This window comes from Silurus aristotelis (genome assembly GCF_946808225.1).
Source record: "Silurus aristotelis genome assembly, chromosome: 13".
Lineage (NCBI taxonomy): Eukaryota > Metazoa > Chordata > Actinopteri > Siluriformes > Siluridae > Silurus > Silurus aristotelis.
In genome coordinates this window covers 17,572,951-17,599,506 of record NC_139586.1, presented here as the reverse complement: position 1 = coordinate 17,599,506, position 26,556 = coordinate 17,572,951, and the positions used below count along the sequence as shown (strand labels likewise).

General features: G+C 36.1%; 2 protein-coding genes and 1 long non-coding RNA gene across 9 annotated transcripts in view; all 3 read right to left on the bottom strand.

Moving 5' to 3' along the window:
* LOC310735791 overlaps positions 1-26,556 on the bottom strand; it is a 174,310-nt gene that overhangs the window by 104,930 nt on the left and 42,824 nt on the right. The gene's annotated exons all lie outside the window — the stretch shown is intronic.
* rassf10b (Ras association domain family member 10b) lies at positions 13,381-15,394 on the bottom strand. Its single transcript, XM_083559532.1, has one exon. It carries the CDS (start codon positions 15,174-15,176, stop codon positions 13,815-13,817), a length of 1,362 nt encoding a protein of 453 aa, XP_083415658.1. The 5' UTR covers positions 15,177-15,394; the 3' UTR covers positions 13,381-13,814.
* The window catches only part of tead1b (TEA domain family member 1b), a 68,701-nt gene continuing 62,452 nt past the window's right edge, over positions 20,308-26,556 (bottom strand). For all 7 annotated transcript variants that reach the window (XM_083558860.1, XM_083558861.1, XM_083558859.1 and 4 more), the window contains 3 exons: positions 26,297-26,437; positions 25,984-26,136; positions 20,308-24,167 (listed from right to left, as the gene is read on the bottom strand). In XM_083558860.1, the coding sequence (XP_083414986.1) occupies positions 24,054-24,167; positions 25,984-26,136; positions 26,297-26,437 (408 nt within the window). In that variant the 3' untranslated portion in view covers positions 20,308-24,053. The remainder of the gene's footprint in view (positions 24,168-25,983; positions 26,137-26,296; positions 26,438-26,556) is intronic.

Sequence of the window (26,556 nt, the reverse complement as noted above, 5' to 3'; positions counted from 1 at the left end):
AGCTCTAATTAACCGTGTGTACACCCGAGAGGGGATTATCTGGGATCAGGTTGTGCGTTGGCATGAGTCTGCTCGCTGCACATTCGTTTTGATCCATTGGTGCGATATGGTTCCTCCTGGCTCGAGGTCAGACACGTACAATAGCTGGGCTGATTCACAGTCTGTGTCGGGACAGAGTTAGACAGCACAGATTGTTGGCCCTTTTACCTAAGGTTGCAGTCTAGATTCTCTTTTTGCAGTCGACATTCCAAGACGCCCTACAAAACATCCCTGGACCACAGAGCCCATGTTGAGGCTAAACACAATATCTTTTTGTGCTGGAGACATGAGTCACAAGATCCAGACCTGTGTGTGTGTGCGTGTGTGTGTGTGCACGTGTGTGTGCGCGTGTGTGTGCGTGCGTGTGTGTGCGTGTGCGTGCGTGTGCGTGCGTGCGTGTGCGTGCGTGTGCGTGCGTGTGTGCGTGTGTGTGTGTGTGTGTGTGTGTGTGTGTGTGCCTGTGTGTTTCTATATTCCAGACAAAGATAGCGGGGAATTCAGCTTATTCTATTCATTGACTGTATCAAAACAGTGGTAACGGGAAGAGGGTTATCTGTAGAAACGTTTTTATTGATGGGGGATGTAGGAAATTATAATAATAAACAATAACAGAGAATGCTCCCCAGGAATGTTTGTTCAGCATTGTTAGATTACTACTGATCCTCTCTGATTTTCCCTATACAAAGAGACCTAATGTTTGCATTTAGATACTGTACATTGTATATCAGTATGTATATCAAAGTCTACAAAAATTGTGTGAAAATTTAATAAATGCATCTCTCAGAGGGTTTTTATTACTATCATCTAATAAACATCAGGCAAAACCAAGCTTGATGCTCAGAAACTAGAGTGTGCTTATAAAAGGAACTTCATCATAAATACATACAGTAGCCTAATCTTTTAATCATTCAACTGAGAGCTTGAACTCAAAACAAAAAAAAAGCTACAGAAAAAAGTTTATCATTATTATTAGGTCTAGAGAAAAAGGGAACTTTACTTTAACTGTTTGCTTAAATGCACTGTGGGCTTTTTGCTTAAATGCACTTGACTAAATCAGCTGAACTCTTTTTAAAAACAACTCCTTCTTTCTTTTCCTTCCTGATCACTTCTCTGCCAGCATTTTAAAAGCATACCTCCTGGGATAAGAACAATGTGTGAGAGCTGATGCTATCTCAGTAGCTGAGGGCTGCAGCAGCAGGAGAATGGTAGCATTGTACACACTTACTGTATAGGGGAGATGGAGTACAGTGAACAGGCACCTGAGAGAAACCAGAGAGATCTGCCAGATCACACCAATCCCACCAGACCAGACCTTTATTTCTCAAGTAGGGGCAGAAAAAAAAGTGTTTTTTTATACCAATTAAAAGCGGAGAAAGCTAAGCTGAATTGGGGGATATTTATGCATACATGGCTGCAGAATTTCAGAAAATGGTTATTATTAGAAATTGAACAATCTGAAAATGCATAATTTATATAAATTGATATAAACTTGTTTTGAGGCTGTGCTGATCGCACACTAGCCTAGTCGTGCACACAAAAAGGATGCATTGTGATCTGTTCCCTAGAGGCCATGCCCAAATAGATACTGACATTTCTCAAAGAGAAAGAAGCTATGTAAAGAAATGAAAAGAGGCCACTGATGCACTACTTGACTCTCTGCTAAGATATGGTCTTTGGAGGATTAGGTGTGGATGGTACAGCTATATCTCCTGTTACACACTGTCAGACTTTAACAGTCAACCAACAAGCCCCCATCTTATGTTTGATTAGACCTTGTGTAGAGCCTGTTGATGCAACTCAAGTCATTACAATATACAACCTATATAAGCAATAGTATAAATTATTATATCATGATATTCAGTAGCTTCATCACAACATCCTATACTGTCTATAAAAATCTTTTTCTTTTAATACATTACACAGAGTTTTAATTTCTACATTACGCTTTATATCAGAACACATGTTAAAAGTTAATTACATGATTTGAGTGTCCTGTTGAGACTTTTTGTTTTAACCAGATTTCCTATTTTATAGTAAAAGCTCTAGTTAATATTAGTATCTGTATTTGTAAACAGTATATGTTCAGTCCAGACAACAGAATTATGTATATAACAATAAGTGCTATAAGAGATCGGTCTTATAATGGTTTCTGCTCATAACTTAACCAATGATGGGATTACATTTTTTTCCCAAAATATAGCATTAAGGTATTAACATTGAATCTCTTTCAGGTTTACTGTTTGATATGTTGCTGTTGAAAATTATTGAGGTCCTATACAAGAAGTAGGACAAAAGATAGATTTGTTGTTCATTGGAAGAGTACACAATCTAAATGGTTTAGTTTAGCAGCACACTGAAGCAATTCCACAACTAATACTTGCAAACACGTTGTCTAGACTTATACGTTAGAGTGCATGGGCAATGCCCAGCGTTAAATTTTGACCTTTTTGTAATTCACAGATGTACAGTTTGTCTTCTTTTTCTGATTGGTTGAAAACTGTGGTGTCTGTAATTTTTTTATTTTTTTATTTTTTTATATATATTTTCAGTACCTGGGATGTCACAGAAAACAGTGACCTTAACAGGTTGACCTTATAGACCTTAGTTGCCTAAAGACTAAAAAAAAAACACATGCAAGTAAAAATGTGTAATTAAATCTGTAAAAACTAAATCTGTAATTAATATATATTATAAAAGCACAATCAAATATAAGAAATACATAAATATATATTCACAAAAACGCAAAACTATGCTAATTAAGGATTAGGGCTAAGGATACATTTTAAACCTGCCTAAAGATCTTAATATATTCTTCATTTAGAGAATTTTTATATTCTTCCTGGAAAATTCTCATCACTGACTAATGCATACTTGGTTTTGTCAAAGAAGATTCCTCCCACTCTTTATTCTCCCAGAATATCCTGTTACTATTTAAAAGCTGATCCTGATACTCACAGTGATACACAACAGAAAGTACAAATAACATTTATCTCTTTCATCAGACCATTGAGCAAAATAATGTACATTTGACCAGAATCTTAATCCTTAATGTGTGTATGTATGTATTTTGAGGGTAATCAAATATGAATACATTATCAGACTAAACAAATAATGTGTTGTATTACTTAGATACAAAGACAGATAAGAAATAGGAGATACACTATTCAGAATTGTTTTAGACTTCTTGCCAGAAAGGTTCTGGCTAAAGGTTTAAGAGAATAGAAACCAAGGAGAATGAAGTCTATCCTGTTCTTCCTTCAAGACACATGAAGCCAGCTACCTACATAATTTTATCTTGCTGCTCATGATATTGTACTTTACATGGCACTGGAACACTCTCAGTGGAAAGCAAAATCTATCTTCTTTGGAATATATTAGCTCACAAACATCCATGATTGTCTTGCTGGTATGAACTACAACAGTGAGGATAGGCAAACACACCCACAACTTGGGTTCCCTCTTATAATTTAAATGCAAGAACCAACAAATGTTGTTAGAAAATATAACAAACAATAATAAAAATTTATGTGCAAGATGCAGTCCCTCACAAATGTCTACTTGCGATCAGTTAATAGAATATTAATGCAGAGTAATGTAGCTGAGATTGCGAAACTGTAAAAAGTCACATATCATGCTGGCAGTGCTGACATTTAAACCTGAGGGTTACTTTCCCCTGAATGTTTCCAGAGATATAGCCATAGGGTTAATATTTAATTAAAAAAATTTAACTTTTTCTATGTTTCCACATAGACAGTTTTAATTGCTGGATGTGTCCATCATGGTGGATTTTAGTGCTTGATTTGAGTCTTGTCACATCAGTAAAACAAGTGTTTAGTGATTAAAAATACATTTTCAGTGGATTTTCTTTAAATAAATGTGTTGCATTGAAAGGTTTTCATTTCGTCTTTATTTATGTATTTATTTTTATTTTTAATAATAATAGTTAAATAGAAAAGTGTGCTGCATTAATCACATTTCAAAAGCATTTGTGCCATTATACTGTATATATGTTAACATGAGCAATTTGCCTTGGTTTTAATGACGGTTTAAACATTCCGTTTGGAAATCATTGTTCATATTACAAGAAGTTCATAAGCAAAGCCTACATAGGGGCAGCAGGAGACGATTGTTTGATTAAATGAAAGGAGGCTTTGTGGCTTGTGTTTTTTATTCAAGCTTTTGCTGGGCATCTTTACACACAGCTGAGAGTCCTGCTGCCAAACACCAAGTAAAAGCCGGCACAATGATACGAGCTCTGGGTCTCTGTGCTTTACTCCAAGAGCCCTTTTGAAGCCTTTTGAGTCTTTTATAACCTGAAGAACAGAAGATTCCTTGAGCTTCAAATCTGCAGAAAGCATTTTTGCTAAATAATATTTTATAAAAAATGTTTATAAAGAATCATCACTTTACAAACGAAAGAGGTGATGGTTTGTAATGCATATGTTTCTAGCGCATTCCTGTTTTTTAAAATTGGAATAGATTTAGCTTGTGACTGCTGATTCTTTGTAGTATTGCCAGAATGTTCAATCTCCCATCACCTTCAGCAATATTACTTGCATGTATGTAAGATGTTTGGGTTAAGTACAGGCCAGTGGTTTGTTTAGTTTAAATTTAATTAATGTCAAGAGTGTTCTGTATTTATCTAAATACAACCTTCAAGAGAATGGGCAAGGCAATGGTATACAATGTTACAATGTGTACAGTCATATACTTTGCTGTGTATACCAACGTGATATTGATTTTTTTATTTGATTAATTAGAATGTCTGTATTTTTCTAAAACTGCAGCTTTAGCTGTATTTCTTGATGCATATTTATGTGTCCATTTTAATAATATCATAATTTACATTTTATGATCATAGTAATTATTTTTGCTTCAAATCCAAAAACTCTTCATATGTTAAGGTTTTATTAGAGGAGATGTTAGTTTTGGTGTCTGTGTTGTCAAGGCAACCAGTGAAGCTTTAACTCAAAGTTTGGTTTTATGGGAAAGTCTTCAGGACGTTGTCACAATAATGAATGTCAAATGTATGCATTCTGCGGTTATATCACCAAATCTTTACATATACGCTTTTTATTATTATTTGAACTATGCCTGTATTTTATTCCACATTAACTCTGTTCTCTGCTGCACAGTCACTGTGATATTGTGTATCTTATTTGCACTTTTATGTTGTCTTGTGTAAAGTTCTTTGCACAGCACCTTGATCCTGAAGGAACATTGTTTTGTCTGTGTGTACAGCACCTGCTGTTTTACACAAAAAAGCTACTTGACTTGATTTTACTTGCAATTAATGTGATGTAGAGATTACAACATGGTTTATTGTGTGTTGTTTTATGATTATTATGTGATTGTATGATTATTTTTCTACAAAGTACCTCTTTTGTTTTATTCAATATTAATATTGTGTTAAGGTCTTTTCTGTCGTCTTTTCTTTTTTTTTTTTACCCATAATGCTGCTGGTCTTTATGGACAAAATATTTTATTTCAATCTCAACTTTCCACAACACATGATGTTTATTCTGATTAAAACTGTTATAAAATACTATTCTGTTCAAATTAAAATTTCTAATACTGCATTAGATGTGACAAGATGCAACTAAGTGAAAGTGAAACTTTAATACTCATGTGTTGTGTTCAAATAAGCTTGAAATCAAATATTATGGCCATGGAGCCCAGCACCATTTTGGGTAAAATAAAAGAAGATGGACAAGTCCTCTTGTAATATATTGGTGGGTGTAGACCACAGAAGCTTTAAGGCTGTTTTGTACTTTGTGGTCAGTGACCTTTTGTAAGATGTATGCATCATGGGTTTTGTTTAGCGGGACTGTTTAAGTCAAAATAGCAGCTGTATTACTCTATGGATTTGGAAACAAAAAACATAAGAGATCCTTTAAGATCATCTAAAACTATTACAAAACTTTCAGACTTTAAAGCGAGAGATTCTGAGTTCTACTGTTTACTTTTTTTGGAGCACATTGTCATACATACAGCTATTTATTTTTCTAAAATGTATCAATGACTTTAAGAGCTTCTCTCAGATTGTTTCTATTCAAACAGAGTTGGGCTTCACATACACCCAAAAGTTAGCTTTTCCAATTAGTTGCGTTAAAGTACACCACTCTCTACGAACAGCTGTTGCTGAATTAAATAGCATGAGCAAAGAGCTTTAAGTCTGAGAGCTTTTCAGAGCAGGAGGAATGTTAACCTAATTAGATGCCCATCTAAGACTCTGAGGAAGTAGAGGAGTGTCTAATGGGTTCTGAGACTTGATTATCTGTCTGTGCGGTTCACTCGGTGTAAATAACTAGACGGGATCAATTTATCTCTACTCAGAAAAGCTTTTAGGTTCTGGGTTGAAAATGTGTATATTAACAGGCTGGAAAAGAGAATCTTCATCCACTGTCATCTGTTTCGTTTTTATGCAATAATATGCTGCTTATTTCTATTATTTATGATTTCAGCTGCTAAGAAGGCAGTGTGTGTGTGTGTGTGTGTGTGTGTGTGTGTGTGTGTGTGTGTGTGTGTGTGTGTGTGTGTGTGCGTGCGTGCGTGCACGTGTGTGCACGTGTGTCTGCTGGGCACAGCTGGCTTTTCCTTTTTTCAGTCATTTCCACTCATTCATCCATACACTGACCACACACAGACAACATGTTTCTCTAATCATATACTAGTTGAGACACAGAATGACTGTTTATCTCTTTCTCAGAAATTCCTTTTAAATCATTTGAGCCATGGACATGGGTTTCATAGAAAAAGCACTGCACCTGCAGTTCTTTAGCACAGACTGTAAATCATAGATTTATGGCTATTTTAGTGTAAAATAACAGACAACAATTGTGTTCTGTAGCATAAACACCGAAATCGCTTATTCTATTACTATTGTTTACTATATGACTACTGTATGTGGCACCATCTGTGTTTGTATTGTAAAAGAAATATACACTAGTAATAATAACTAGGTATTTTATCTTCAAACATATCACTGTATATTTTTCTTTGTAAAAAAATATGATGACCTACCCTTGTTATGTTATGGGAAAACTGCCAATCAGTCTAGTTACAATGTTGATAATGAAGAATCCTTGTAAAATATTAAAACTCCTTATATTTAACACCAATTGATTCCATTTGGAGCATCTGCCATACATGTTCATGTATAAGTTGCTAGAATAGATAAGTTGATAGAACTGATAATGCATTAGAGCCAAAATTAATGTAAGAGATGCTTTTACAGAAAACTAATCAACATTGAAGCTGTACAAGGGAAATATACAGTATACAAAATTAGGAAGCTTGAAGCCCTTAACTAGCCAAAGTGTAAGTGATTGGACTAAATACTGCAATTTATATTGCTATGATCAGTGAAATACACTGGGAAAAATATACATTAATATAACAGCAAACCGATCACAATATAATTTTCTGCATAAGAGCTGCTGTTAAGGGCCGCTTTTAAGATGCATTTAACACACACACACACACAAAAAAACACAATTTAATTAAATTGGATAGGTCTGTAATTAAAATACTAACAATATACACTGTCACTAAACAGTTTAACAGATATATGGGTGTAAATTTATATCAAGAGTGCCAATTCTGTGAGATGACGTATGGAAGAAACCTTGAGTGTAATTAGACTCTTCTGGGTGACATTCGATAATGTAATTATTAGTCTATCTCTATCTCTCACAGAACAACCTCCATGATCGAAACCAGTCTGGCTACAAAGTTTCAAATTCCACAGAATGCTGAGGCTGTCTCTAAGAAACTACATGCTGCTCTGGTGTCCCACAAGGCTCAGTTCTTGGTCCCCTCCTTTTCCCCCTCCATACCCACTCTCTTGGTGAAGTCACATCCTCACATGGGTTTTCTTAACACTGCTATGCTTATGACACTCAACTCATCTTTTCATTTCCTCCCTCAGATACCAAGACACTGAGGTGGTGGAATGAACTTTCCCTAGATGTCCGAACAGCGGAGTCCCTGGCAAACGACAGGTTAAGACCTTCCGTTACGTCTTCCTGAACACTTAAACTAACACTTTCCAAGTTTTCTTTGTTTAAAAAAAATGTGTAAGTACCAAGACAATTGTTTCTTGCCTACAATTCGGGCGAACAGCAGTTTTCCAACATGAAAACAACCCTAAACACACCGCCAAGATGGCAACTGCCTTGCTGAAGGTGATGGAGTAGCCAAGTATGTCTTTAGTCCTGATACCAGCAACAACCTGTGCAGCTCTGGTGAATTCCATGCCCAGGATAATTAAAGCAGTGATAGATAACAATGGTGCTCACACAGAATATTGAGTCAATTTTGTTGCCAGTTATTTTGACAATAATGGCTGTATGTTCAGTTTTTTCAGAGGACAGTAAATCTGTACTGCCATTCAAGCTGTACACTGACTACTCTATAATATATGCAAGGTTCATTTTTATAGTATTGTCCCTTGAGAACATACACTAAAATGGTTGCTGAAATGTAAGGGGTATACTGACTTTTGTGAGATACTGTGTATAAACATGAAATGCTAACTGCATTCTAGGTCTCCTTACAATACATCATTGCTTGATTTTACTAATGCAAATGGTAACTATTTTAAAAATGACTTAAAATGACTTGATTTGGACATGCTTTAGATCTGACCCTGATCTGAACTTTATAAAGACAAGTGTTTTCCTGCCTAGTCTGTGTTTTTTTCTTAAACAAGCACAATGCTCATTTTACTCAGCCAGTGGAAGTTGAAATTCCTTTCTGCATTATTACACCTAAACAAAGCTTGTCTGGGAGGTCACACTAAAAACCTTACTCACTGAGGACCTATAAAGCTCTGGGTCCAGTGCTTTTTGCTTAATGTATATAAAAATAACTGCAGCAAGATGTCTCTGTCCTGTTCTGAAAACTGTAACCAATATTTCTCTCACATTTACCCACAATATATTTTTCTATACAAGGATGGCAGTTCTGTGTGTCTTAATAATAAACATAATTTTGTTCATTGGTGCTGATTTTTTTTTCAATTTGCTTAATACTTAAAGCATCCCACTCTCCCAGCATTCTATGTTTGGTGTTATATATAAAAAAATAAAAAAATAAAAAAAAAAACAGTACACACTGCTTTAGGGCATTAGGGTATCACTATGTACTTTATGTGAAATATAATACTTTATGTAAGACAATCCACTGCACCTGGGCTCCGTCAAGGCAAAACAAATTTAGAAGACAGATACTACTGTATATATTATAATCACATATAGATTTTTTTCTTGCCATTTAATGACATACTGAAATGATATATAGAACTTATACTTAGTGATGTACAGTCAACCCCCAATACTTCGGTTCGGAACTCGCGGCTCGAAAAATTTGCTAAATTTGCTTGGAATCCGCAGCGGGACTGGATGTTCAGGAACATTAGGAATAACATTTTAACCTATGTTTTCAATAACAAATTTCTTTAAAAAATTTTTTTAATTAAAACACATTATTGTATTAAAGTGACATAATGTCTAGATGAATTCACTAAGGTACCATAGGGGCTGAGGGGGTGCGTCCAAAATTTGTTTTTAGTGCTGTTCAATGTGTTTTTAATTGCAGGTTTATTGTTTTTTTATTTTTTAGGGATTATTAAGATACTCTTCATGATTTCACACAGACCGAGCTCAGACTCCAATTGGGGACCTTCTAGCGGTGTGAAAGTTGCAATGGTTATTGAATTTTAAAAAAATGCTTGCAATTTAATTCAAAGCAAAATCACCATGCTGTGATTTCCTGTTTGATATTGACCTTCTTTGTTTCTGATTCAAGCCAAGCCTAATAGTGCCTTTTTATGTGATTTTGAATATAATGGTTTCCCAGAAGGTCCACATTTTTAGAAAACAAAACTAGAGTTTATCTTTCAAATTCCACAGTACAAAATAGTATTATATTTATTGAAGAAGAAATATGGATAGAAAGTATATTATTTTACAACCATAAAATAGATTTATTTGGCTTTCATTGTCCTTAATTCTTATCCTCAAACCTAGACAAAAAGAGAGTAGTTTATCTGCAAATGCCTCTTCTTTAGTTTAGTATAAGAAGTGGCTATTGATACACATTATTTAAACCACTGTGCATAGCCAAACAATGTTCAACAAGCCTGCTAATCCCCATTGGCTAACTCATAGTTTTGGTGCAATTCTTGATCAGGTACCAAAAAATAACCCTAGAACCTTCTGACTTATCTGGTGGCTAACAGATAAAGCAACATCTCAAGCTTAATAATGGCAAGGGTTCCAGTAGATTATTTAGTGGAAAAAATATTTCCCCTGTTACTGATATGAGGATGTGGGTAAAACTTTATCTCTGCAACATTTAGTGCATTCCTCCTTGCTACACCTTCACAGTTCGGTGACTTTGGTGCGCTTGAGTGCACAAGAGGCACCATTTACATCTCAGAGATCCTCAACAAACTTCAGAGTGGAAATATCGTGGTTGTATCCTGTGACACTGAAAATGTAAAACAGCATTAACACTATAATACCTTTAGCTAATTTTAGTCTATGTTGTAGTGTAAGCACCTTGGACCTGATGTGAAGAAGACAGTGGATTTTGCATAGGATTACAGATTAGGGAAGTAAGAAGATTATAATGAAAAGGGTGCAAAAGCTGTAGATGTGTAAAAGATGTGTAAAAGCTGTAGATGTGTAAAAGAGGCACTAAGAAAAGGAAAGGCTGAACATGTATAAAATATTTGTTTGGGATTGTTTTTATTGCATAATTCACATTGTGCTTTGAATCTCATTATCTTAACCAAATGAATAACATACACGCCAACCATTTTTGTTACGTTAAATAATGAACATATCTGAAAGGTCTTCATTTTTTTGTAAGGTTTTCATAAGTCAGCATTAAAGTAAAACTTAAAAATGATGGGGGTGTTTAAAAGTTTAGTATAATGTTTGTTAACTTAAGTGCCATGTGCTATTTTGTATTGAGATCTAAAATGTCTGATGGAGCAGAGCATGGGTTTTAGAAAACTGCACCTTTTGCAAATCCATTAATATTTAACATTTTATCTGACCATGATCACTACACAATAAAACAACAATGCTGTAAACATGTACCATGTCCTGGTTAGATCCATGTGTGGCTGATCTACAGTTGTGATTCCTTTTGCTGATCAATTTCAAAGGGATGTGTATCAACAAGAGTACATTGATCTTATATTAGTTATGTATCTTTTACCTGCACAATTTTAAAACTTTTTATTAGCCTCTAGTGTTTAAAAAAAAAAAAGTCCATTATATGCAAGGTTCCTTTGTTTTGCCAGGACTGTATAATTTGTCGATGCAACTGCTAGTACTAATCTACTTCCAAGCTTCAAGTGGAAACACAGAACTGTCTCAGAGAAAAGTACCAAACAGTACTTTCTCTCTACTAATTTGTATTTATATTTACTAGTTTGTATTTTTATTTTTACTTACAGTATAGCACGTTCCCTGGTGGTCTAGTGGTTAGGATGCGGCACTCTCACCGCTGCAGCCCGGGTTCGATCCCCGGTCAAGGAACCAACCCCAGCCATTAGGGTTGCACAAGCCTTAGTGCCGGTCCCAAGCCCGGATAAATGGGAAGGGGTTGCGTTAGGAAGGGCATCCAGCGTAAAAACATGTGCCAAATCAAACATGCGGATGATCCGCTTGACCCCTAACGGGAGAAGCCAAAAGAAAGTTACTTACAGTATAGTATGTATCATTTACCTGGTAATAATCCTGTGTAATTTAGCCTGTGAATTTAAAGATCACTAAGAATATCTTAAATGATCTTTTAGAGAATAGTTTTAAAAGTACATAAAAGATATATTTTAGGGACACCACCCTACATTCTCAGAAACCAAAAACTACTAACTCTCAGAAACAAAGACAACCCTTCATACCTTCATAGCCTTACCATAAAACTAATCTAAGGAACACTTCATGAAATTTCCACACTAAATAGAAATATAATCATTTTCACATGGACCATGTAGCTTTGTTAAATCTACAACAGAAACAAAAAAAAAAAATTTTTTTAAATATATTTTACTTACAGGGTTTAGGTATGTAGTGCATTGATTTTCAAACACGTGTACTCAAAATCACTCAATGTTAAAATTACTTTCCAAATTCTCTCCATTGCAAACCCATGAATGCTTAATGGAATGGAATAATGAGCTGCAACCTGAACTGACTTCCTAAACCTCATTATCCTATAACAGATACAATTACTTGGTGCAGTTGTACAGTTTCAACCCATCTGCTCCTAAATTACCTAGCATTATATGTTCTCTTATCTCATCCCTTAAAACACTTTATTTAGGGAGGTAACAGGGAGTGCGGAGGAGCTCAGAAATCTCTGTTCATGTCTTCTTCTTCCAGTTGGATTCCCAGACGCTTCCAGTATCAAACTTCTCAGCTGCAGCTGTGAAGACCCATGTCTTTCTTTCACTGGGTCATTCCCTGTAGATCAAGAACGAGGGAGGCAGGGGGTATCCTTATGCACAAACCAGCTCAAAAGACTCTTATTTAACATAAGCAGAGGCTCTTCTCTGATTATCTTGAAAAGTGAGCCCAGACAAAAAGAAGAAAAGAAACCATTCCAGCTTCATGACATCATTCTCATGACTGTAGGTAAGGACAGTAAAGTTGACTGATTGGTAAATTAAAAGATTATGGCTCAGATACTATGGGGAGGAGCCAATCTCACACTCCATTATCCTTGTAAACAAGATGCCAAGATGTTTTCAACACTTGGGAACATGCCATCCTATTCTGGCAGAGATAGATTAAATAATAAGTTGATAATTAGACTTGTACATTACATGTAACAGGAGCTGCCAAACTCACTATTCCAACTCTTCCATCACTTTTTGACACTTTTATGATGTTCATTAAAAAAACAACAGTCACTGCTAAATTTCCAATATGCAAATACATGAAACATAACCAGAATTTTTTAATTAGGTTCATAATCAAGCACCTTTTTATCCGATAAATAAACAACAAACAGTTTCACTCACCAGGCACTTTGTAAGGAATACCTGTACACATGCATATTCATGCAATTATACAATCAGCCAGCAATGTTACATGGTTGTTGGTGCCAGAAAGGTTGGTTTGGGTACTTTTCAGAAACTGTTTATCTCCTGGGAAAAGTGAAATATCACCTGTTTTTTTTCTGAGCTACAGTTGTCTAATTTCAGTTACTCTTTGCTCATTGTATACTCAGAATATACTGAAAAAATATCAGTGCTGATTCAGTCCTACAAGTTCTTCTTGTTTAACATACAAGAAACAGGCCTTCTATAGTGCAACTATATCTATAATAATAGGATTTATTTGATTTAAAATACAGGCTTAATAAACATTCCATCAGAATTTTGTTTGGACTTTACAATTATACTGTTAAAATTGGAACATGGAAGTGTCTGTGGTGCAAAATCACCGTCAACCTATGCAAATTAACACTGATTAAGTCAACAGTCGAATGTGGTACATGTACAAAAAAGATCTATGCAGCCAACAAACACTACTGACTAAGTGCACATTTATCAACAGTATAATAATTGGTGTTTTTATATTACACAAACAACAGGTCAGAGGAGTCCAGGTGGCGATGATACAAAGTACAGCAAAATCTCCAGTGGTTTATTAAATCATACAGTGTCTGTTTCAGTCCAACTGGATATAAATACAAACGCTCTTTATGTGATAATTCAACTGTAGGGGATTTTCCTGTCCCTGTGTGTACTGCTATACAAGAGACTCAAAAACAGGAGCAATATCTGAATCCTGGCTGTGCATTGAGCTGAGTCCAGTGTCTGAATCGTCATCATTAGTGCTACATGCTTTAGCAGCAAGTCCTCTGGCCTGCTCCACCCATGCTCCATGTCTACTTGATGTGTCTTCTTCCAGTCTATCAGTGTCCTTCAGCATGACACACCTTGCCTCCTCCTCTTCATCTTCCTCCTCCACTTCTTCCTCTAAATCAAGTGAGTCTACTTTTTCAAGCAAATCCCTCAACTCTTTGTCTCTTGCCCTCCAGATCTCCTGGACTAAGTCCAGGTCACTTCCAATAGTCTCTAAATCCGTGTTGAGCCTTAGGCCGATGTACAGACTCGTGTCCAGTTGAATCCTAATTCGCTCCTCCTCCAAGAGCAGATCGTCCTCACTGCCCATCTGTGGAGGCATTTCACTTTCATTTACCTCCCATGTTTGATTTGTAACCCTAAGCATGCTGTTATGTTCGAAATCCTTATTAGCCAACTCCTCCTGCCTCCGCTTCATCCACCTCTTGTTTAACTCCTCTTGAATATCACTGGTGATGCTGTCCAGCATAATCTGGCGTTCATTTAGATCCTCCTGCAGCCTGATCACCTCCTCACACATTCTGGCATACTCCTCCATCTGAGCAAGTGTCTGTTCTCCATCGCTGGTGTGTGTATCTTTGGATGGAGTTCCATCCACCAGGTAGGTCTCCTGGACGTAGTTAGCACCATGAGCCCTTACTCTGTCCAGATGTACTTTGGCCTCATAGAGCTCAATCTCGTGGTCCAGCTCTTGGATACGCTCCACTTGCTGTCGAATGGTATGATCCTGCGAGACCACCATATGCACGAGGGTCTCCATTCTCTCCGCGTCCTTGCACTGCGCTTGCGCGCGCCTCTTATTGATGCGCTCCAGCTTCCGAAAAGCTTTCCGAACCACGCGCCGTTGCTTCTCAGGAGACAGGGCCATGGTGGCTTGGCGCACGGTGCCCTCGCGCGCGCACGGGTTTTGTCGGCTCGGCACGAGACGCGCCTCGGCGCTTCGTGGCACGCTGCTGGCAAGCGACGCGTCCTGCTTGACGAGCACGAAGCGCACGTTCTCCTGCTCCTCACCCCATGCATTCCACAAGCGTAGGATTTTGGTCTTATTGGGCAAAACTCGCTCGAATCCGCGCCACTTCTCCACAATGCAATAAGCGCGCGCAGACGCGGACGCGCGCCCGTGCAAGTTTGGTTCCTCCAGCAGGACTTTAATAACATTTGCGCACGTGGTGCGCTTCGACAAACCCGACACGAGCTTCTCCTCCCTACAAACCCACACGGAAATTTTGCTTTCTTCAGCCTCCATCTCTGATGCTCGAGCTCATCAGAAGTTTGGTGCGCTGCACAAAGACAAATCTCGGTATCCTCACAACAGGTGCCAATCACTAATAGAATGAACACTCAGCAGAAATCCTGCGAGGAAACTCTTGCAAAATGTTTCAGAAACTAAACAATCAGCATAAAGCGCCCATGAGCTCGCAGTGACTGAGCGCGCGCCCAACTCACACCGCGGCTCCTGGTCGCGAGCTCACAACGCCAGCACACGTTGACAGCACAGCAAATAAGGAATAAGCCACGCCCAATGTGTGTGTGTGTGTGTGTGTGTGTGGGGGGGGGGGGGGGGGGGGGATTGGCTGGGGTAGCGCGCGCACTTGATCAGGACCTGAAGAAAATACAGATGGTCTCCGAGTTACGATGGTTCGAATTACGATTTTTCGTTCTTACGATGACGAGAGCGATACGAGAAAATTGTAAAAAAAAAAAATGTACATCGTAACGTGTACGATGTACGTTAGGTTGGACGCGCAGCTGGGATGATCTCTGACCCTGTGAGATGCCCCACTCTCAATAGCAGTCGATGGAGTAAAGTTGTCTCAGTGTGTATATTTCTGTTTCAAACGGGTTCAAACAGCAAAGTAATAAAAGCATGTAAAACCAAGTATGTTTCCTGCTGGTGGTGACAAAAAAAAAAAAAAAAAAGGAAAGCCATCAGTTTAGAAAAGAAAATGGTAATTATAAATCAGGCTGTCACTGTCATGGTCATAGCACCAACAAGACTTTTTGACTTACGATGGGGTCGTCATAACGATCTCCATCATATAGATCTCCATCATAACGATCTCCATCATATAGATCTCCATCATATAAATCTCCATCATAACGATCTCCATCATAACGATCTCCATCATATAGATCTCCATCATATAAATCTCCATCATAACGATCTCCATCATATAGATCTCCATCATATAGATCTCCATCATAACGATCTCCATCATAACGATCTCCATCATATAGATCTCCATCATATAGATCTCCATCATAACGATCTCCATCATAACGATCTTCATCATAAAGATCCCCATCATAACTAGAAGACTTGCACTTGTACATATACTGTATTTACTACCCACATAGAACATTTTATTAATGACTCCCAACATAATACAATAACAATGAATACAAATAATACAGGAAAACGTATACAACACATAATACAGTAACAGTTAATTTAGCACATAATAAAGTGAAAATTACATTTACATTTGTGACATTTAGTAAATGCCCTTATCCAGAGCGACGTACAAAAGTGCTTTGAGTCTCTAGCAATGAATACATCTACACTTGTACACTAGATTACAAACTTAAGATAAATCAGCCAAAACTCTATTAATTTGTTTTTTCTTCATTATTATTTTTTAAGTGTTTCAGGAAGAGGAAGGTCTTCAACAGTCGCTTGAAGATAGACAGGAACTCCACTGTTCGGACAACTAGGGGATGTTCATTCCACCAGTTTTTATGGGCTACAGTTTACTTTGATCAGGTTCAGTGTTTTATCATATCATCATCTTTGCTAGAAAATGTATTACAAGAAATCTGCCCCAAATACACACAGAGAAAAGTATTTATATTAATAACAAAAAATAGAGCAAGTTGATATTATTCATATTTTATATGGCTGATGATCGACATAATTTAAGTCTAAATTTAAACTTGAAAAATGTTTACTATTTAAGAAAAAAAAGTATTGTTTATTGTACATTCGATGAAGCTTTCAGAGAGTTCTGCACCAGCTTCAGGACAGAGGAGGCTCAGTAACATAAAGAGCTGCATTTGATTATGTATTTAGGAAGCTAGATGGGTGGTTTATGGCTGCTGTAGTAAACGTGTATATAGGACAACATGCATATGTATCACAGGAATAAACCTAAACGTAACAGTTAATTAATTAAAAATATCAAACCAAACTCTTTAACTGTAGGTAGATTGCTCTATTTTATAATAAAAACACTATATATATATATATATATATATATATATATATATATATATATATATATATATATATATATATATATATATATATATATATATATATATAGTAAGTATTATATATAAGTATTGTGCAGAATTATTTTAATTGACCTGCTACAAATGAAAGTCAACATTACAGTTTCCATAAGTGTGTAAATATTTTTAGCAGATGCAAAGACAAATAAATGAGTTTAACATCATTTGCACTGACATTAGCATAGATTCAGAAAGCTGTGGACTGTATATAATACTGACGTTTGTCATTTGACAGCACATTCTAGAATCAGCAGTCATACAAACCGACCTCATTCAAAAGTAAGCATTAATTTTAATCCCTTGTAAAAGAATTAAAGCAAAGAAAAAGAGCAGTTTCCTTGATATCAGTTTTCCACAAGGGCTAAAATCAAGCACAGGCACTGAAAAACTGTTGACAGTTTTGTGTATCAGGTGAATAGGACAAGTTTATTTACTGTAAGGAATAGAGAAATAAAGTGAGCAGTGTTCCTATTAGACTGAGTTTTCATTACACATTATTTATTCTTTCTTTCTGCTCTTTTAAAATTGGAAAAGACCCTTCATATAGTATTGTTGTTCAAGCTCTCCCTCTTGTGGCCGACGTCAGTATTACTTCTAATATCAGAGTTAAAGTGTATGCTACACTAAAATAAGATTAAGCATTAAGACGCTGGAAATTTTCCAATAAAAACAAAACAAACAAACAAACAAATAAACAAAAAAGAAAACCTAGATCTAATAGAATGTGTGGATTTCTTAGAATAAACTGATTCTTATGTAGAACTTTATTTAATCATAGAGTAACAACGTTATAGACAAAATCTATAGAGCAACACGGTACCGCCATGTTTTAATGGCATGTGAATTATAATAAAAAATGTGTTGTAAATCTTTGAGCAAAGTGTGGAAAATGTGAGAGGGATTGAGAGAAAACATTGTTGCCACTAGCATGTTTTTGATTCGCTTGATTATAACTAGCATTTTATTGTATGCTGTTGCATGTATATGGCACCCTATGCCTCATAGTTCATGTTTTAATAAATATATTAATTGTATTATTAACTGTAAAAACGTTCTCACACAACGATTAATTTCATTACATCTCAAAAAACAAACATTCAAGCAATAGCATTTGCCAAAATGATCATAGCATTTAATATGAAAAGGTTCTCTTGATACTGGGGATCCACTATATGACCCAAAATTTGTGTACACATGAACAACACACCAGTAAGTATGGTTTATTTATGCATGTATTTATTTTAGGCATTTATGGCACTTGACATGTATTTATATCACATTTATCTTATTTATACAACTAAGCAGTTGAGGGTTAAGGGCAGGGATTTGAACATGGATGCTTCCAAAGTCCAGTGTCAGAATTTTTTGGAAATGAAATACAACTTCTAGGACACAATTTTATAGAATGTGTTTGCATGCTGTAGCATTACAATTTCCTTTCTGGCTTAAATCTGTTCCAGCATGACAACACCTCTGTGTATAATGCGAGATCCACTAAAGAACGGTTTGTAGAATTGGTGTAGAACAATGGTGCAGAATTCGAGAACCCTGACCTCGACCCCACTAAACACCTTTGTTTAAAATGAATTGGAATACTAACTGCACGCCAGACCTCCTCATGCAACCTCTCTAATGCTCTTGTTCCTACAGCAATGTTCCAAAATCTAGTGGAAAGTCTTTCCAGAAGAGTGAAGGTTATATAGCCAACAGCAATGAGGGAGATATAAGATGTCCACAAACCTTTGTCCATATAGTGTATCTGTATTTTATTTTTTGTTGATAAATTATTACTGGTAGATAATAGATTTGGCTTTGTACAGTATATTAATATCAGAATATATCAATAAAATCTAAAAAAAATAGCGATAAAGTGTAGTGTGTGTAATTTATATATATATATATATATATATATATATATATATATATATATATATATATATATATATATATATATATATATATCATCTTCTTCTTTCGGCTTCTCCCATTAGGGGTCGCCACAGCGGATCATCCGTCTCCATACCCCCCCTGTCCTCTACATCTGCCTCTTTCACACCAACTACCTGCATGTCTTCCCTCACCACATCCATAAACCTCCTTCTTGGCCTTCCTCTTTTCCTGCTACGTGGTGGCTCCATACTCAGCATTCTTCTACCAATATAATTCATGTCCCTCCTTTGCACATGTCCAAACCATCTCAATCTCGCCTCCCCCAACTTGTCACCAAAACATCCTACATGCGCTGTCCCTCTAATAAACTCATTTATTTATATATATATATATATATATATATATATATATATATATATATATATATATATATATATATATATATATATATATATATATATATATACAGTACAGACCAAAAGTTTGGACACACCTTCTCATTCAAAGAGTTTTCTTTATTTTCATGACTATGAAAATTGTAGATTCACACTGAAGGCATCACAACTATGAATTAACACATGTGGAATTATAAATGGAATTATATACATAACAAAAAAGTGTGAAACAACTGAAAAATGTCATATTCTAGGATCTTCAAAGTAGCCACCTTTTGCTTTGATTACTGCTTTGCACACTCTTGGCATTCTCTTGATGAGCTTCAAGAAGTAGTCACCTGAAATGGTCTTCCAACAGTCTTGAAGGAGTTCCCCGAGAGATGCTTGGCACTTGTTGGCCCTTTTGCCTTCACTCTGCGGTCCAGCTCACCCCTAAACCATCTCGATTGGGTTCAGGTCCGGTGACTGTGGAGGTCAGGTCATCTGGCGCAGCACCCCATCACTCTCCTTCTTGGTCAAATAGCCCTTGATGCCTTCAGTGTGACTCTACAATTTTCATAGTCATGAAAATAAAGAAAACTCTTTGAATGAGAAGGTGTGTCCAAACTTTTGGTCTGTATTGTGTGTGTTCGTGTGTGTGTATATATATATATATATATATATATATATATATTACATACACACACACAGCAGGCTGTAATAATAATTATAATACTTAATATAAATTTACTAGTCCATGTACAGCAGTGGGAACTGTTTACTGTATTGTATGATTGCCTTATATTCAAGGACACACAGCTGTTTATGCTTATTTATTTTATTCAATATGGTATACATACAAAGTATCTAGAAAGCTACAAAATATCTACCACTTTATCAAGAAGGCATCAAAAATGTTACAGAGCAAAGACAAGACCATATGCAGTAAGGAACACATACACATAGCAGGTTTTCCCCTGACTCCTCTCTTCCTCTCTCAGCTTTGCTCCAGCACGCTTCATCATTAATGATATTAAAAGATCTCACGCCTTTGTACCAAGAAAAGCCAGAATATATAATTTTATACAAAGCACCTTTTTACAAAAAAAATCTCTGCACACAAACCCAATAGTTTTCTTTTTTAAATGATACTATTTTAAACTAGTGAATAGTTCACTTTAAAGCCAACTTCTTAAAAATGGTAACGAACAAAGGAGGTACCAGTACCTGCACATAGACAAAAATACAAATCAGGAAACAAAGAGTTAGACTGCTGACGTGCGGTCATCATTCCTCTAGAAAGCGACTGCTCAGTGTCCATTACTATCAAAATAAATGTCCTTCTAAAATTCAGCGTACGATCAATCGTATTCAGCTCGCAGGTGAAGTAAAGGCGGGGCAGCTGGGATGGAACAGAAGGTCCGAGGTGCCAGCAGCAGAGCAGTAACAGCATCACGGCCACACGGGACTTCCAAATATACTGACGTCATCACCAAAAAAATAAAAAATTTAAATAAAATAAAATTTGTTGTGTGCACATAGAACAGTAATACATAAAAAATGTCCATACACAAATCTCACACAACGTGAACCAGAAGAGAGAAATAAAATGGGGAAATAAAATTGAAATAATTTGCTGTTATTTTCATGTTAAAGTCCACAGTTTACATTAGGCAGTACAACACGGAGATCAATCAAACGATTAAAACCATATGACAATTAGAAACGAGCGAAAACATTGGTGTGAATAGTGTTAAAGGATACCGTTAAGCTGTGCTGAAGGTTTCCAAAGATTTGAACCAATAACGTGGACATTTTAAAATCCACTTCAATTAGTGTTCACAAATTCTCCCAAAGTAAAATGTCAGTTATGCATTCTCATAAAAAATAAAAACACCAGTAAACAAAAAAAATATCACAAAGGGCTTCCAATTTACAGTAACAAGCAATACTTAAGATCAGAATTTTTAAAACATCTGGATTGAAAAAAACAAAACAAAAAACCTGCGTCTCAAAATAATTTTACAAAAGAATAATTAATAATATCTGATTAAAAGTCAATACATTATATTTTCTTTTACTATTTAATCACCGTCCCTTGTCATCTACTATAAACTTTTAGCAAGGCATTGTGGTGAATATTTGACTTTACATCAATGTATTTGGTTCTGATTATAGTCATGCAAAATAGGATTTGTCTTTTCTAAGCTGGAAAAAAACATGAACCAAAGGCACTTGTATGCTACAGTGCAGGAAACGAGGAGGAGATTCATCGTGCCTCCAGGGATATAAATTTTTTGGTCTGTTCTGATAAGAAAGGCATGGCTAGTTTGGTAGTGTTGTACTAGATTTCTAGGATGTAGTGGTGGTTCGAGCTGACGTGCATGCTAGCCACGCTAGTCTTTTCTCATTTGACCATGAAACGATGATCTTAGTGTTTGCTCAGCTCACGTGAATATAGACATCCGTTAAGGCACTGTGCTTTGTTACGCTTTGGCAGCTCTGGGACTGGACACTTCCATGGAATGACATAGGACGAGAACGTGAAAAGTCTTCCAGCTTAGGAAAGAGCTCACAGTTTTAGTGGCATCTTTTTTTTGTTTTTTGTTTTTTAAAGTAACAAAAAACAAAAACAAATCTCTCACAGCCGTAGCTAAGGCTCGCATTTTTTAGGAGGCCACAGAGGCTTGGTGTTTGGGATAAAGGCAGCAGAGTATACCGGGATAAGAACGCATTATAATGGAACAGGTACGAGATTAAAGGACAAGCTTTGAAAGAATCTTCCCTGATGTCTGTATATAGAATGATTGTGTCTCGTCGAAATCAAGTGAAAGGAGTAAACGAACATAGGAAAAACGGAACAAAAAAATTAAAATAGGTTCGCTTGATAAGGCATGTCCCAAAAGAATCCAAGTGCTCGGAACATTTTGACAATCAGCGCGCCTCTGGTGTTATATGTAGTGCTCTCTTGCTGTTAGGGTGCTTTCACACATGCATTTAAATCGAAACCTGGTGCGTTTTTGCTCTCGGTGCGGTTCTTTAAGCCGGAGAGAACACTGGTGTAATCTGGTGTGGGGAAAAAAAAAAAAAAGTCATCTGAGCTTGGTGGTCTCGGTCTGGTTTGAAGTGAACTCTAGTGTCGTTTGATTTTAGTAAGTGAATGAGTAAATGAAATGCAAATTTTGTTTATGCGTTTCGTTATTTTGGCTACGTTCAGTTTGCATTGCATAATTCGGATGTTTTTGCACACATATTGTAGACTTAAGCTATTGATTCACTACTCCACTTTGGAATGTTGTTTCCTGTTTTGTTTAAAAAAATTCTACATGTGAGAAGTAAATATTTAATTTTGTCAACTGTTGCTGTTCTACAATGTTAACAATATGTACATGGATTTTCTGAATAAACAAGTACATTTCATTCTTAATCTCTAAACAGATACACATTCAAGATATCAGTGGTCTGAATTGGAAAAAAAATTTTTTTGTCCTGTAGTAATAAATAAATAAATAATAATAATAATTCAGATTGTTTCCCTTCGAGTTCTACACATTTCTACAAAACTTGTTAAAACTTTTTCTCTGTCCAATGAATGAAAAATATATTTCCACCAATACATTTTAAGCCCTTTGTCTGATTCGTTTAATTATGCGCAGCATGAAACTGAATAGGAAAAACAAATAAATGTATTACATTTGCTCCAATTCGGATTCGAACAAACGGAGTAATGCGTGTGAAAGCACCCTTAGTGATTACCACAAACATTTGCAGAAACTATTTGCTGTATAGTAGATAAAGTACAGATTATTTTTTTTATTGCAGGTGAGACACGTGATATTTTTTCGAGGGCTTGGACTTTTAAATTCCCTGAATGCTACAGATGCCGAAATTCCGTAACTGTATTATTTGTTATCAATACCAAATGTTCCAAACTGAAATACTTTTTTTAATCTTTGGAAAGACTACAGGTATGTGGGTATATACATTTATACACAGACACGTACACATTCATAGACGGTATTATTTATGAACCTAAAGTCTAAATCTGCTTTTAATGTGTACATTATATAATAGGATTAAAACCTAAAAACATCTTTCTCGGCCAGATTTCAACTAATTCGAGCCAAACTCGTAGTCTACCGATACTGCCGCTTTGTGTACGTGTGTGCACGCGCGCACACACACACACACACACACACACACACACACACACACACACACACACACACACACACACACACACACACACACACACACACACACACACACACACACACAAAACCTACTAAGAAAAGTTGATTAGGCTTCCTTTAAAATGCTTCTTTCCTGTATCAAAACATAATACAACTGTACCGTGATTCACAGCTGCAGTCAAAACATCGAACACATATACATTAATAAAGACTGAAAACAACCAAAAATATAATAACAATAAGCATCACCCGGATGAGAGCTCGAATCGCTGCAGGTGAGTGTTGAACTAGAGGCACTGCCACTTTTTCTTTCTTTCTTTCTTTTTTTATTGAGGTTAAGAGTCTATAGGACAGATCTGCTGGCTGGCACGAGCTTCATTCTTTCACCAGTCTGTAGATGTGATGCTGAGCGCCGTGCTCGCTGTTCGACACCTCAAACACACACGCCATGCACAGCAGGGTCTCCTGTGTGTCTCTGTTTGTGACCACCTGTGGGGAGAGAGTGAGAGAATCAGAGGGACTGACACTTAAATGAAGCTGTTCTTCAACTGAAATCAACAGAATCGAAAAGAATCGAGGAGAAGGTGAGGAGTCATGTGATGTGCTAGCAGAGAACTCGCTTTCCATCACCAACACACAAGAAATTTTTAATTTTTTTGTCTTAAAATTTTTTTTATTATATCACACTATATGTAGCAAGCATATAGTGAATAAAAAGAAAAACATTTAGGAGTCTTTTTTTGACCCAATAAATCTTTACCACAGCTAAAGTTATGTGTTGAAATGTTTAGTAATGCTTGGATATTTGGGGTAAAAATTATGCATCATGATAGAATAAAAGAATATAAAATGTGCGTTCCAAGGGAATGTGTGATTCATCCTTATGGATTCAGTATTCCATTAATTAATAATATGCATCTCACACAATTACACCGTTTGAACACCAGAGGTTTGACAATGCACAACCCATAAAGTATAACCAGTGTATGGCTGAAATGATTTCTCGTGTAACTCGACTAATGCGATAACAAAAATTCAACGAGCTCAATTTAGTCCATTTAACTAAAACACGGAGCACTGCGTTTCCCACGGACCATTATTACTGACGCACCACCCGCTAAACTATGCTGGACAGGTAACAGAAGACGCTAAAGAAGAAAAAAGGAGGAACGTGGAGAAAACAGCGAGAGACGAAAAGGTAAAAAAGTGCCAGAAAGTTTCCAAAGTTAGGGATCATTTCAAACTACAACAAATAAAACACCGTAGATGATAAAAATATGAAAAAAAAACCTAATATGTTCATTTTAAGACCCCAGTCTTATTTTCTCTTATTTAGTATTGCTCTTTAATAAAGAAAAAATACTTATCTGATTACATGATTAATAGAATAATCGTTTGAATATTTGATTACTAAAATAATCGTAAATGAATGCGCTAGTTTTAAACACATTTCCCATTTTTCTTAACAAATTTTTTTTATTTCATTATATATTTTGACATACAGTGAACCTATAGTACATTTTATTTACAATAATAACCCTTTGTTTTTAGATTCATGTGGAATTGTATACAGGCAAAAATGCGCAGTTTTGCGTTGCTTATGATTCACAAATGAAAATTGAATCAATTTGAATTAAAAATGTGAAGCCAGCATCATCAAACTGTGACAACGGTTTATTATTACACCTCTGTCCTCTATTAGTTACTAAATCTTGAGGTAATTACATTGATTTGGTATTTGTTGTTTTAAAGAAAAGTTTTGAACCCTATCTGCCGTCTTGAATGAATTCTGCATTTCAGGCATGCCAGCTATAACTAGCAAAAGTGACTGTAAACACCCCCTTGGCTTGAAATTTCAATTCTACCTGTGTGGTCTATCATTTCCTTTTACAGAGTGATGCTATATAAACATGGCCACTGACACTGTGAACAATGACATTACATGCTTTAGTACTAGAACAAAATGTTACATGAAGTTTTCTAACCACAGAACAAAAGCAGTAGGCCTTGAACTGTAAAAGCAAAATTAAAATAGCTTCTTTTTTTTTGTCTACTTCATGCACTGAATGTCCCAAGGTGGGAAATGACTTGACTTTAAAATTACCACATACAAGACACATTGCACAATGTCCGGCAGCCCTAAAAAATAGATCCATTTTACAGACATGGAAGAGAACAAGTATGCACATATAAGAACTACAGAGAGAGGAAATGATGCAGGAGAACTCATCAACGATCCAGAAAGTGCAGCTGCATGGAAGAGAAATGGCTTTTTAAGAAAAAAAAAAGTGACCCAATGACTCACCAATAGGATTGTGAAGTTCTCCAGTACACTGTTCATCATGTACTTCTCAGGCAGGTGTTTGAGCTTGTGGATGAAGTTAATCATGTATTCACACATGGGAGAGCGGCTTATCCGATACACAAAGCGGCCGTTCTCAAAACGAGCATATTCCGTCTAGACAGGAACACAAAATAATTTTAGAATGGTTGCATACATATTTTATTAGGCACATTTTAATACTACTACTAATAAGCTTTTTCAACTAAATTAAAATAATAATAATTCCACCATTAATCCTTAACTGTAAGTGAAAGTGCATTTGTAAAAATTCTACCTCCACTTTCTCCACCACCTGCTTGCCAAATGAGCAGACTTTAGTGGAGCAGGTGATGGTCATGTTCTCCGGACTCTCATACTGACTGGTGACGCCATAAAATGCCCCAGTTTCTTCCTGAACGTTGCAGTTCAAGTCAGCCTGAGAAGAGCCAGAAGCATCAGCAATGTTGTAGCGATAGTACAATAAATATCAATTAATAAAAATATATATAGTATATATATATATATATATAAAAACATAAATACATATAAATACAT

Bases quoted from the DNA above. Each gene is read 5' to 3' on its own strand.
- rassf10b (XM_083559532.1), bottom strand. From the start codon at position 15,176: ATGGAGGCTGAAGAAAGCAAAATTTCCGTGTGGGTTTGTAGGGAGGAG.